This window comes from Ursus americanus, chromosome 16 (genome assembly GCF_024610735.1).
Source record: "Ursus americanus isolate L20-20 chromosome 16, mUrsAme1.1.p, whole genome shotgun sequence".
NCBI classification, from domain to species: Eukaryota; Metazoa; Chordata; class Mammalia; order Carnivora; family Ursidae; genus Ursus; species Ursus americanus.
The window spans coordinates 53,886,269-53,899,153 of record NC_142142.1 but is presented as its reverse complement, the minus strand read 5'-3'; the positions used below and the strand labels follow the sequence as shown (position 1 = coordinate 53,899,153).

At 42.1% G+C, this 12,885-nt stretch overlaps 1 protein-coding gene across 1 annotated transcript in view; it reads left to right on the top strand.

Moving 5' to 3' along the window:
* The window catches only part of HTR3B (5-hydroxytryptamine receptor 3B), a 46,456-nt gene that overhangs the window by 28,524 nt on the left and 5,047 nt on the right, over positions 1 to 12,885 (top strand). The window contains exons 9-12 of the mRNA XM_045797606.2: positions 5,938 to 5,982; positions 6,310 to 6,419; positions 6,853 to 7,022; positions 7,552 to 7,709. Of these exons, the coding sequence (XP_045653562.2) occupies positions 5,938 to 5,982; positions 6,310 to 6,419; positions 6,853 to 7,022; positions 7,552 to 7,709 (483 nt within the window). The remainder of the gene's footprint in view (positions 1 to 5,937; positions 5,983 to 6,309; positions 6,420 to 6,852; positions 7,023 to 7,551; positions 7,710 to 12,885) is intronic.

Here is a 12,885-nt window from a genome sequence, read left to right as displayed (position 1 = left end):
TAATTCCTTTCAGGTTTACCCATGTTGTGCATATCACCCACGTTTTTATTGCTGAGTAGTATTCCGGGGCATTGCTTCTTTTAACCTGTTGATTTATGCATTTTAATTGAAGCATCTCGTCCATTTACTAAAACCATCTTGCTATTTGTTTTCCAGTTATCCCATCTTTGTTGTTGTTGTTGTTCTCCTTCTTTTCCTTTTATCCTGCCTTACTTTAAATAAATTAAACTTTTTTTTTAGATATTTTACTTCAGTTCTTCTGTTGGCTTTTTAGCTTCCTTCTGTATTATTTCTTAGATGTTATTTTAGGGATTTCCATATCCATCATTCACTTAACACAGTGTACTTAGAATTAATGTTATTATCTTTCACATAAACTGTACAAATCTTACAACAGTAAAATTCCATTTCCCTGCTCTACTGTCCTTTGTACTACTTTTGTCTTCAATTTTACATTTACATACATAATCTACCCCATGATATGTTATTATTTTAATGTATTTTGTTAAAATAACTTAATAATTTCTCTTTATTTATTTAAACGGAGATATTTTTCTATGTAATATCCTAATGCTGTGCAGTGAATCATAGATTCTGGTTTTTTGACTGAGAATTAGGCATTGTAACTGATTAAAAAAATAATTTGAAACTAAAAGTATAATTGATATAACAGGGTTTAAATTATTATTATTTTTTGTCTGATGCAAGTTATTTTAAAGACTTATTTATTCATTTGAGAGAGAGAGAGCGAGCGTGTGTTTGCAAACAGGGGGAGGGGCAGGAAGAGAAGATGAGAGAGAATCCTCAAGTAGACTGCCTGCTGAGCTCGGAGCCCGACATAGGGCTCCACCCCGAGATCATGACCCGAGGCGAAATCAAGAGCCAGTGGCTAAACCAACTGAGCCACCCAGGCGCCCCACAAATTATTTTAACAGCACTTTCCTCCAGCTCAGATAAATCCCTAATGATTTTCTTTTCTAAACAGGAACATTTAAATGATACACAAAAAAATCTCAGTTTTCGCAGAAGGACTAGATCTAAGATCCTAGAAAATATTTAAATAAATGCCAGGAAATATCCACCCCTACTCCAAAGGCCTGGTCTTACATAAAGCTTCAACAGAAAACTCCCTTAAATTTCCTCTGTAATTGGATATTGAACTAAAATTTTTGAGGGTTAATTTCCTGGGGCAATATCTTCACATTCTTAAGGAATATTAGTCCTTGCTAGTTGTCAGTGGGTTATCATGACTGCATTGTTTATCAGACATTGTACAATGGGAATAGCATGATTTGGATAAAGACACATGATATGAGCCACGTCATGCAAAACCTCAGGACACGCGTATAATCACCTTTGAGTAAGGAAATCACACTGCCTTCAGGCCTATCCTCATCCTCCCGCATTGTCCTTCATATTGATTAAGATAAAGTAGAATTGCTCAGGCTTTCCTTCAGAGGATTATGGAGATAAATATAGAAAAGGAGTAAAGTTTCTATGTTAATATTTTTCCCTTTGAGCAACTATATCAAATTGAAATTTTTTATCTGTTTCTTTCTATCCTGATGAAAGAAAATAAAACCAGATTCCTTATGGTAGTTAAGGAGAACACCATTATTATTTCAAAGACACGTTTTCTTCACTGGTGTGGAATATACACATTTTTTACTAGAATACGTTAGACAGTAATACTGTCATACTGGATTTGGCAGACTTTCCTTCAGAAATCTGGAAAAATCTCCAATTCCATCCCTCTAGTTTTATCCCTGTCTACTTCCTTAGCCTTATCCCCTCAATACTACAATGAAACCAATCCCTCTTTGTCTCCTGCCTGTATGCTGTTTCCTCCACTGAATGTCTGTCTTCATTCTCTATCTGCAAATATTACAGTCCTTCAACTCTCAGCTCCCGAAAGAGAATTCCCTCAAATCTGCAAGCTGACAGCAATGTCTCCTTCCTTTAAATCCACTGACGTCTATATATTTCTTAACACACAGAGTTGTTTGTTAAAATGTCACCTACCCTAATTTATTAATAAGCTGCTTGAGGGAAGGGCTTGCTTACTCATGTTCATATTTCCCACAATATGCAGCGCAGCGCATCCTCAAAGATACTGCCTAGATGTCTGTCAAGCAATTAGTTAAGATAGTCTGATTTGCTTTGCAAACGTCTCTAGTACATTCAGCAGGGCTAAGCCTAAAGTTCATTGTGGAGGCAGGGCCAGCTTTGAAGGACTTGATGAAATCGGGCACAGAATCGGACAAGGACACCCCCCGCATGAATAGATAACTTGTTGGGTGCATCTGCCAGCCGCTGAGCTGTTGGCAACTTTTGTCTGGAGTGAGGAGCTTTTGGCCCACCACGGCACCTTGCTTCCATTATAATGTTTTGCCTCCTGTTTTGTTTATATGAAAGACTACAGTCTTGTCTTAGAATTTCTGGGTATTATGAGTACCTTGGGGAAATCTGATTATAGAGATAGTCTACTCAACAGTGAAGAGTTTCAATTTGTTTCTATTGAGTTTTGTCAATTCCGAATCCCAGATACCTTTGTATTCCAGTCCATTGACTAGAGCCTCCCAGCCAGACGTTGAGGCATCTGTTTCTATAGTCTTCGGAACTGGGAAAGATAAATAAGAATGTGCGGGAATTATCTGTATATTTGCTAACCACCAATTTAGATCTAAATAGACTCCCTCTGTTAGGAAGACTAATGAATTCCAATTCTGTGAAATATCCTTTGCTTTTAACAAGCAAGATGGAAGGTATCTAAAGAAAAAAGAGAGAGAGAGAGAGAGAGAGAGAGAGATACACAGAGGGAAAAGCTGTGAATAATGCCACCAGAGAACCAATTATGTTCACCAGCTGGCATTGAGAAACTTGTTTCCTTTGACAAAAAAAAAAAAAAAAAAAAAAGGATTTCAGTTTTAGCCTCAAACTCCTTTTTGACATTGTGTTCTTAAGGGCTGAATGACAAATGCTCCCAGACACCCCCTAGTATATTAGGAAAAAATTCTTAACACTTGTTACATGTAACATGACAAAGCAATGGGCAGGAAGAGAGAAACGAGCTAAGGCATCAACATGGCAGTTAATAAGAATCAACTGGGTAAAATAATAGTCTCCCCAGCCACATGACTGAGTCAGTGATGTATTCACGACTTGGCGTGACAGAGACAAAAAAAACCCAGAACTGATCAGGACATTTCATAGATGTAAAAGTATATTTGTTGTGATAGAATAGTTAAAAGCTGTATTTTCCAGTAATACAAACTGCATTTTGAACCTGCCCCCCCATTTGTGGGGAACCCTCACTGATGGCAGCTAAGCCTAGAACCGAGCCCTTTGTGCTTTAGTTGGGGAGACAGACACCACATCTTACAGTGTCAGTAAATCAAAGCTCAGCTCCACTCATGACAGTTCAGAGGAAGCAAATCAAATCTAGCTAAATAATGCTGATTTTGAAAACATTATCTATTTCAGAATCTCTCAGCTGGTAAAACTTGGAAGGAAGTGGTGTCACCTCAAGGTTCATTCATGTTGTAGCATGTGTTAGAATTTCTTTCCCTTTTAAGGCTGAATAATATTATGTTGTATGTAGAGACCACATTTTGCTTATGTATTCATCTTTGATGGACACTTGGGTTGCTTCCACCCCTTGGCTATTGTGAATAATGGTGCTGTGAACATGGGTGTACAAATAACTGAGTCTCTGCTTTCAGTTCTTTTGGATTTATACCAGAGAATGGAATTGCTAGACCATATGGTAATTCTATTTTTAATTTTTTAGGAACTGCCACTGTTTTCCATAGCAGCTGTACCATTTTATATTCCCACCAATAGTGCACAAGGATTTCAATTTCTTTACATCTTCACCAACACTTATTTTCTGTTTTTGTTTGGTTTTAGTAGCCATCTTAATGAGAGTGAAGCAGTATTTCACTGTGATTTTGATTTGCATTTCCCTGATGATTAGTGATTGTATTAGCCAGCTTGGACTGCCATAACAAATACCACAGCCTCTATTTCTCACAGTTCTAGAGGCTGGGAAGTCCAAGATCAAAGTTCTAGCCAATTAGATTCCTGGTGAGAGCCCTCTTCCTGACGTGGAGATGGCTGCCTTCTTCCTGTATGCCCACATGGAGGAGAGAGATCATTCTCTCTTTTTCTCCTCCTCCTTCTTCTTCTTCAAGTTTATTTATTTATCTGACAGAGACATAGCGAGAGAGGAAACACAAGCAGGGGTAGGAGCAGAGGGAAAGGGAGAAGCAGGCTTCCTGATGAGCGGGGAGCCCAAGGCAGGGCTCGATCCCAGGACTCTGAGATCATGACCTGAGCTGAAGGCAGATGCTTAACGACTGAGCCACCCAGGGGCCCCTCTCTTTTCTTCTAAGGCCACCGATCCTAGTGGATGGTGCCCTTTTTTAACCTTAGTTACCCCTTCAGTCCTGTGTTCAAATTTAGTCACATATGAATTTTGAAAGGGCATAATTTGGTCCACAGCAGGATGTTGAGCATCTTTTCATGTGCCTGTTATCCATATCCACTTGTATATCCACTTTGGAGAAATATCCATTTTGAAATAAGGTCATTGTTTTGTTTTAATTTGTAGAAATTCTTTATATATTCTGGATATTAACTCTCTTTTGATGAAGTCCCATTTACTTTTTCTTTGGTTGCAGGTGTTTATGGTGTCATATCTAAGAGACAACTGCCTAATTCAAAGTCATGAAGATGTACTCCTTTGTTTTCTTTCTTTAAAGAAAAAAGATTTATTTATTTGAAACAGACAGAGTGTGTGTACACTCGAGTGGGGGAGGGGCAGAGGGAGAGGGAGAGAATCTCAAGCAGACTCCCCACTGAGAGCCTGACACGGGGCTCTGTCCCAGGACCCCAAGATCATGACCTAAGCCGAAACCAAGAGTCAGCTGCCCAACTGACTGAGCCACCCAGGCACCCCTCCTATGTTTTCTTCTAAGAGTTCTACAGTTTTAGCTCTTACATTTAGGTTTATGGTCCATTTTGAGTTAATGAATTCATGTTTGTACACAGTGTGAGATATTTTAATTCCTAAGAACATAGTAGTTTTAGAATGCTCTTTACCAGAGTAGATATGAAAAAATTAGTAAGGAGGGTTTCTTTTTTTGATTGTTATGCTTAGGGGTCTTTTCAAAAAATTACTCACTCATCGCAGGCATGGGGAAATCACATCTATTTATATCATCAAAAATATGCTTAATTTACATTAAGCTCATTCCGTCTGTTTGATAACCAGAGAAATCCAAACATAAGGTAACTTAACAGGAATGGCTGCCAAGAGCAGTTGAGATAACACTCATTGAAATATTATGAATAATATCTTGATTACAAATAAAAGCTTGGTCTCATCTTTTTAGCCCAGAATTGGCTAAGGCTACATGTCATTTTTTAGTTTGATTAATGGCAGAGTAACTAATTAGGGTAGGAAAGGGATTAGCAAATCATTCAAGATGTCAGGTGTAGGGGCACCTGGGTGGCTCAGTCATTAAGCATCTGCCTTCGGCTCAGGCCATGATCCCGGGGTCCTGGGATCAAGCCCCACATCAGGTTTCCTGCTCAGTAGGGAGCCTGCTTCTCCCTCCCCCATTCCCCCTGCTTGTGTTCCCTCTCTCACTGTCTCTCTCTATCAAATAAATAAATAAAATCTTAAAAAAAATAGTTTGAAAGATGTCAGGTGTAGTCTTAGTGCCATTTTGTCATAGATACTATAGTAAACTTCATAGTGACAGGTGTGTGTAATAAATAGGAACCGAGAATACTCAGACTTGAAGAGTCAAGGCAATGCTTTTAAAATCAGCATTTTTAGTTAGATTTGATTTTTCTCTGAATTTCTCTGAATATGGACTTTGATTTATTGACATTCTACGATTTGGTACAGATTTTCTTTTTGCTTTGCAGGATGCACAGAACCAAAAATTAAAGACAAGTATATGGTACCATGAGGTAAATGATGTTTCCTTCTGTGCATGCTAGACTCTTAACCTTAACCTGTTGCAAAATATAATTATTCTAAGGAATAGACATTTTCTTTGCATTTGCAATTTAGTTTCTTAGATCTGCAGCAGACCTAACTTATTAGAATCTGTGTAAGATATACGGCCGTGGTTTCTGGTTGGGGGACCATCTCTAGGAACTGGGAGGAAAGTCCTCTCACTTAACAGTGCCAACAAGCAGATCAGTTGGTTTATTCATCCAAATCCCTCTTCAGTTCTTTGGTGAGATTGACATTGCCCCCTTTTGATAAATCTCTTTTCTGGCTACTCCTAACAGGTTTGGGATGATGAATTTTTATCCTGGAACCCCAGCATGTTTGATGAGATTAGAGAGATCTCTCTACCTCTAAGTGACATCTGGGCCCCTGACATCATCATTAATGAGTTGTAAGTGTGCTGGGGTATATTTCCATGGGATTTAAAACTGCTTGGACTATTCAGGCCAGTTGCTGTTACTTTCAGTCATTGCTGCTATTTTTTGTTTCTCAACTTGAGGGAGGATCACAGTGTTGGTAATATTCAAGTTATAAGTACCATGATTCGATGTCATTTAAGATACAGATTTGATTACAAATGCTTGGGGTTACTCGTGGATTATGTCTGCGTTTCAAGAGTAGCAAGTGAATTAACTTTTAAGACTGTGATTACTGAGTCCATCTTTGCCAGGGTGAATTATGTCGTGAGAAATGTGATTCTGTATTTGCACTTCTAGGCGAGTCCTGGGTATCATGGTCACTACCATCTCATAATCAGTTCTGTTTGTGGATTGAAATGATGAAGGCCCTCTCTGTAACAGCGAGGTCTCTTGTGTTTCACATAGTGTGGACATCGAAGGATCACCCGACCTTCCGTATGTCTATGTGAACTCATCTGGGACCATTAAGAACTCTAAGCCTATCCAGGTGGTCTCTACATGTGGTTTAGAGACCTACGCATTTCCATTTGACACCCACAACTGCAGCCTGACCTTCAGTAGCGTGCTGCATACAGGTAAATGGCAAGAGGCCCAGTCTGCTAGCAGGAGACACACTGCTGGCTTGGCACACATAGGTGAGATTCTGTTGTGCCATCCGTGAGGTGTACTTTATTCTTGCACGTAATTAACTCTTTACAAATCTAAATCTCTTCTTATAGTTATTTGGCTTCTGTTGTAATTCAGACTAAGTACAGTGTTGTGCCCAGCTCATTGCTGCTGCTGGTTTGGAAATACAATATTTGACCACTGCTGCCAGTGAGAGGGTTATAGAAGCCATAGGACCAAGGCCAGCATTCTATGGATAACGGAATACAAACCGTAAATTCACAGCTGGGTTTTGGTTTTGTTTTGGTTTTGTTTTGCTGCTAGAAATATTTTATTCTACATCTCTATCCCTAATTCAAAATGGTCATATTGAACCCTATCTCAGTGAGATTGTACATGTAGGGGCAGGAGTAAAGGGAAGAATTTGAATTGGGAGCTGGAAAAGTGGGTTGTTATTGAGGCCTCTCTGGGGAAGTCACTTGTTTCTGTTGTTTTCAGTGCAAGATGTCGACCTGGCCTTCCTGAGGAGCAAAGAAGACATGAAGCATGACAAGCAGGAATTTTTGAATGACAGTGAGTGGGAGCTTCTTTCCGTGTCCTCAACGTACAACATCCTGCAGAGCAGCGCTGGAGATTTTGCCCAGATTCGGTTTAATGTAGGTCCTTCTCCTCCCTGTCCCTGCTGCCCACTTCTCTGCAGTCTTGGGCCTTCTGTGTTGGGCTGAGGAGTCTCTGGTCTGTGGCATATTCTCACTCGTTATCATCCGAGAACATGCGACTCCGGTGGCTCTGGGCATCCCCTTGCATGATGGCATTTCACAGGCCAGAGATTCAGTCACAGATCCTGGACTCCTGCTGTCGATATCCCATACGTGGGTATAAAAAGAACGGTTTTCAGGCACCTGAACCATCCATCATAACAGGCATCCTCGCGCCTTCTGGTGAGGTGATACTAATCCTCATTCCTAATTGCTATGCAGGGGGACCGAAAGAAAACCCCCATACACAACAACAAATGGAGAGAAGAGTGTCTCTTCAACATTATTATCCTGTTTTTAACTGAGTCAATTATTAATTCCAGATACAAATGTATAAAATTATCATTATTAACTTGACTATCTTGAGCAAGTAGCTAATGAATCACCGGCAGGATCCTCGGAGCCCGCTGATGGTTTCTGGATCAGAGAGAACAATTGGTCTAAAACGACTCAGTGAGAACCCAGACTTCTCCGATGCACCACCAGGGATGCTCTTGGCTGCACTGGCAGGGGGAAATTTGTTCCACAGGAGCTTGGGAGGAGGGTGCAGGACAGTGAAGCCTGCTGGTTTACACTCCAGAGGCAGCCATTCTCCCTTCCCTGGCCCTTCTGGCAAATTGTCCCGATAAGTGGTTTTCAGCAAGTTCATGCAACCGGTAGACCCGTGATTCGTATTCATTTCTGCTTTTCTGCACCAAGTCAGCTGCTGGTGGTGGTAGTTGGGTGGGGAGGAGTCCTTCGTGCCAGATAATGTTTCTGTTTGAAAAATAGAGACTACAGACAGGTCAGGATTATACACAAGATGAATTCTCCTGGAAACAACCCTTTTCAATAAGAAGGAAAATTCAGACTAGACTAGGTACTACGGTTATGCTGGATAATTATATGCTAAGAGAGGGTGGTACTGAAATAAGCTATTATTGAGGCCACAGACGCCCCTCCATTGTTAATAGGTGTTCTACATAGCTTTCTAGCAAAGCTCTGGTTAAATCAGGGGCTCCTAGAAATAGCTATGGTTTGAACCTGACTCATGTATTACTAACCAATCGCAAGTCATACCTTCCTAGTGGTAGGGTTTGGGTGTTTCCCTGTTCTGCTCGGTTTTTAGCAAAGCTAGCGTTGTGGCTTGTTTGTCCACCTTTTTTTAAGCAAGAGAAAAGGAGGGGAAGAAAAGAAAGCTTTTTTAATTTCAACGAGTTTCTTGGCTAAGAGTAAACACCTCATTAATTTTAAAGATATCAGCCCACAAACATTATTAATGCAGCCCGAATAATGGAGAGCATTAAAGGGAAATGTGAGGGAGTAGCACGTGCAAGGTGGAACATAGTCACCTACCAAGCACTCCGGAGAACGCTGCACACACCATTACCTACACTGCACGAAGGAGACAAACAAAGGCAAGAGACAGGGCAGATAAACAGGGTGCGCGCGCGCACACACACTTTCCATAAAGCAGCCATTATTTGTGGTTACATGTTACCCTTTACCCTGAATATTAATTGGTCTCAATAGTGGCAAAAGGTTTTCTATGTAGTAGCTCCATTTTAAATATGATGAACAGAGACGTAAAAGATCATTTAAGGAAAGGAGAAGCTTCCCTGCATCTCAGGAGCAATGATCCCACTCCTCTGCTCTGTTCACTCCCGTGCTTCATCACCATTTACAGTGTGTACATGGAGGCAGGCTAGAGGTGGGCATCGATAGGATTTCATGCTTTTGGAGTTTTTCCCTGGGTCCCTTTGCCCAGGGGGGCTGAAGTGGGTTATCTGGCAGGGCTGGCTTCCACCCTGGCCCTCTGGAACAGAGGAGGGAGAGAACCCTGAGTAGAGTCACAGATCGTGTTTCATAGGGCGGGGAGCCAGACTCAGCAGTGATTCCACAGCTCTGAACAGACTTAAAATAGATTCGGTGACTATCCCAGTCCTCTGTCTCCCTCAACCTGTCTCAGCCTCCATGCCTCCCCACACCTGCTATGTGTACCGTCGCTAGGCTTATGTTCTCGTACAGTCATCCTACTCTTAAGTTAGGAACTGAGGTGTCCCAGTGTCCTTCAGTAGCCCTCGGGCAATGATGTGAAATTCAGAGCCCGGGTCCATGCCAACATTGGGTCTGCTAGGGTCCTGACAGCAAAGGGCCATCTCCATCTTAATCTAATCATGTGCTGTAGCCCTGTCCAGGCTGCCCAGCAGGGGGTTGGAGACAAGTCGGGGCAGGCAGGAGGAAAAATGATCTATTCTAAACATGTTGTCACTCTGGGCCTGATGTGCACTGCAGCCGTTGACGCTAGATCAAATGCTCAGAATGCCTTGGTGGTTCCGGCGAATGGGCAATCCGAGCTGCCGGCTCCAGGACACGTACTGTTTATCAGAGAGCACTGCTCGCACTTTGGAGTCAGGCTGCATTCCACAGGGGGCGCAGAGCACAGGCACTTCTGCCTACAGGGATGCCTGTGTGCAGCCTGGCTCCCGATCCAGCAGCCTTAGGAGGGGAGGTTACCTCCAATACATTATCGGAGGTGCTGGTTCCCAGAAACAGCAGGGTGAGCATTTCATTTCTGTATGGCAGCTTTTTGTTTTTTGTTTTAAGAATGAGGGTTGAAGTGGGAGGAGGTAGGAATAAAATGTGAGAATTCATTTTGGAGGAAGAGGGTGGACAGCTGTGGGAACTAAAGTGAGCCCAACACTCAGTTATCCTCACACTGAGTGAAATATCCATGCAGGCAGGGGGTGGGGGGCCATCCAGCGGACTGCTAGAAAAATGCAGAGGGGCATTTGAGAAAGAAAGGTGCCTCATCTATCCTCTTTCTCTGACATAGTTTTTCTTTCTAGATTAAGGTAGAGTAGTTTTGTTGAGAAATCCATTGAATACAGCTCATAAACTTGATAGAAGATCTTTGTGAGCTCCACCAGATAGAGAGCAAGAGAGAGAGAAGAAAGAGAATTTAGAGTCCTAGAAATCTTTCCAGGGTCACTCAAGTATCCCTGAAATCATGGACTTTCTGCTCATCCAGCCTGACCCACGGTCCAGACCCAAGAAACTCTCACTCCTGTGTAAGAAGCTTACTTAGATGGCAACAACTTTCCCGTTCTTTCTGAATTGGGAATGTGGGGAGGGGCTTGGGAGAGGAGGAAGATGGGCTTCTGTATGAAGCGTGAGTCTGGGCGTCAAAAATTCCAACTATGTCATGAAGACGGTCATGCAAAATTGAGTACTGGTGGGGTCTACCATCAAGGAAGCAATTAGAAGCTAACCTTGGGGCCTATTCCATCTCCAAGGAGCTCTCCACACACACATTCTGAATTAGATTGATCTCTTTCATTAACACCAATAGGCTCCAAATACCTTTGTGTACTTATTATTACCTGGCTTTAATGGATAATGAAATTGTGGCATAATATTGCTAACACCTGAAGGGTGTCTAATGGAGAACACGGACTGAAACTAAAGTGCTTTTTCTTCCCTTTCTGTGGAATTTAAAGGCACCAGCTCCTTTAGTCCATTAGAAATGATGGGCTCTAGATAGGGGCAGTTCCACAGAGAGCGGTATCTCACTGAGCTGGTGACATACCTTCCTCCCCCGCATCAGCAGTCAGTTACTGTCTCTGGCATGACCTGCAGAGAGGTGGCCCTCAGAGGACTGACCTCACTAGGAGAGCCCCAGTTTGTGCTAACTCCAAACTCCCACCTTATTGGAACTAAAAATAGCATTACTCATAGACTCCAGTACAACTCAGCGAACATCTTTTGAGCTCTTATCATGTGCCAGTCTCAGTGGCCCCACTGAGGACACAAGCAGGAGTAAAACAGGGCTCCTGGTATCCATTATGGGCTGCAAATAGGGCCCAAGGTGACATTGTAACAATAACCCCCAAACTGAGTATTTACTCGACACCAGGCACCATTTTAAGAGTTTGTACGTGTAATCCTCACATAACTATTCAATTGGTGTTCTAAGTACAAATCCTACAAGTAGATGAATTGGGGGTATGGAGAAGTTAATTTCCCCAAGTCTAAGTAGCTTGCCCAAGGGGACAGGGTGACTATGGAGCCTGGACTTGAACCCAGACAGTCTGATTCCAGAAACTATGTGCTAATCCTCTATGTAGCTCACAACTGCTGCACAACTCAACATAATGCAGTGTATTCCAGTGCATTCTCTGGCATTTATCCACTGTGTGTCACTGGGCAAGTCACCAGTATTTGTTTCTGAGGGCTTCCATAACGAAGGACCACAAACTGGTGGCTTAAAACAACAGGAATAAATTTATTCTCTCACAGTCCTGGAGGCTAGAAATCAGGGTGTCAGCATGATTCGTTCCTTCTGGAACTCTGAGGGAGAATCTGTTCCATGCCCCGCTCCTGGCTTTTGGTGGCTGCCAGCAATCCTTGGCTTGTAGAGAATCACTCCAATCTCTCCCTCCATCCTCACGTGGCATTCTCCTTTATGTATCTCTTCTCTTCTTCTCATAAGGACACCAGTTATATTGGGATAGGGGCCCCCTTACTGAAGTAAGACTTCATCTAAACCAATTAATTGCATCTGCGGTGATCCCATTTCCAAATAACGTCACATTCTTAGCTTCCAGGAAGGACGTTAATTCTTGGGCCATTATTCAGCCCATTACAGTCCACTGTGCTCTGACCCTCTGGCTCCCCAAAATTCATGTCCATCTCATGTGTAAAACGCACTCACCCTATCCCAACATCCCTAAATGTCTTAACCCATTTCAGCACCAACTCTGAGGCCGAAATACAATCTAAATATAAACTCAGAAGGTCCCACATCTCATCATCTAAATGGGTATGATCCGTTATGGGGCAAACTTCCTTCCCATCTGCAGACTCTAAAACATCCAACCACCAGAGTCTGATGGCTGATTTCATGGGCTGGAGAAGGGTAGAAACCTATCCTATGAACGTTCTAATTCCAGTATTTTAAAAAGTGCCATTTTAAGAGTTTGTTCTGTTCATGCTCAGTTAAAGTTCCTTGAACAAGAGACTAAAGGGATTTGAGGATCAAACGGGATATGAAAACAAACCATTTCTGAAAGCTATGTGATAAATTTGAGAATTT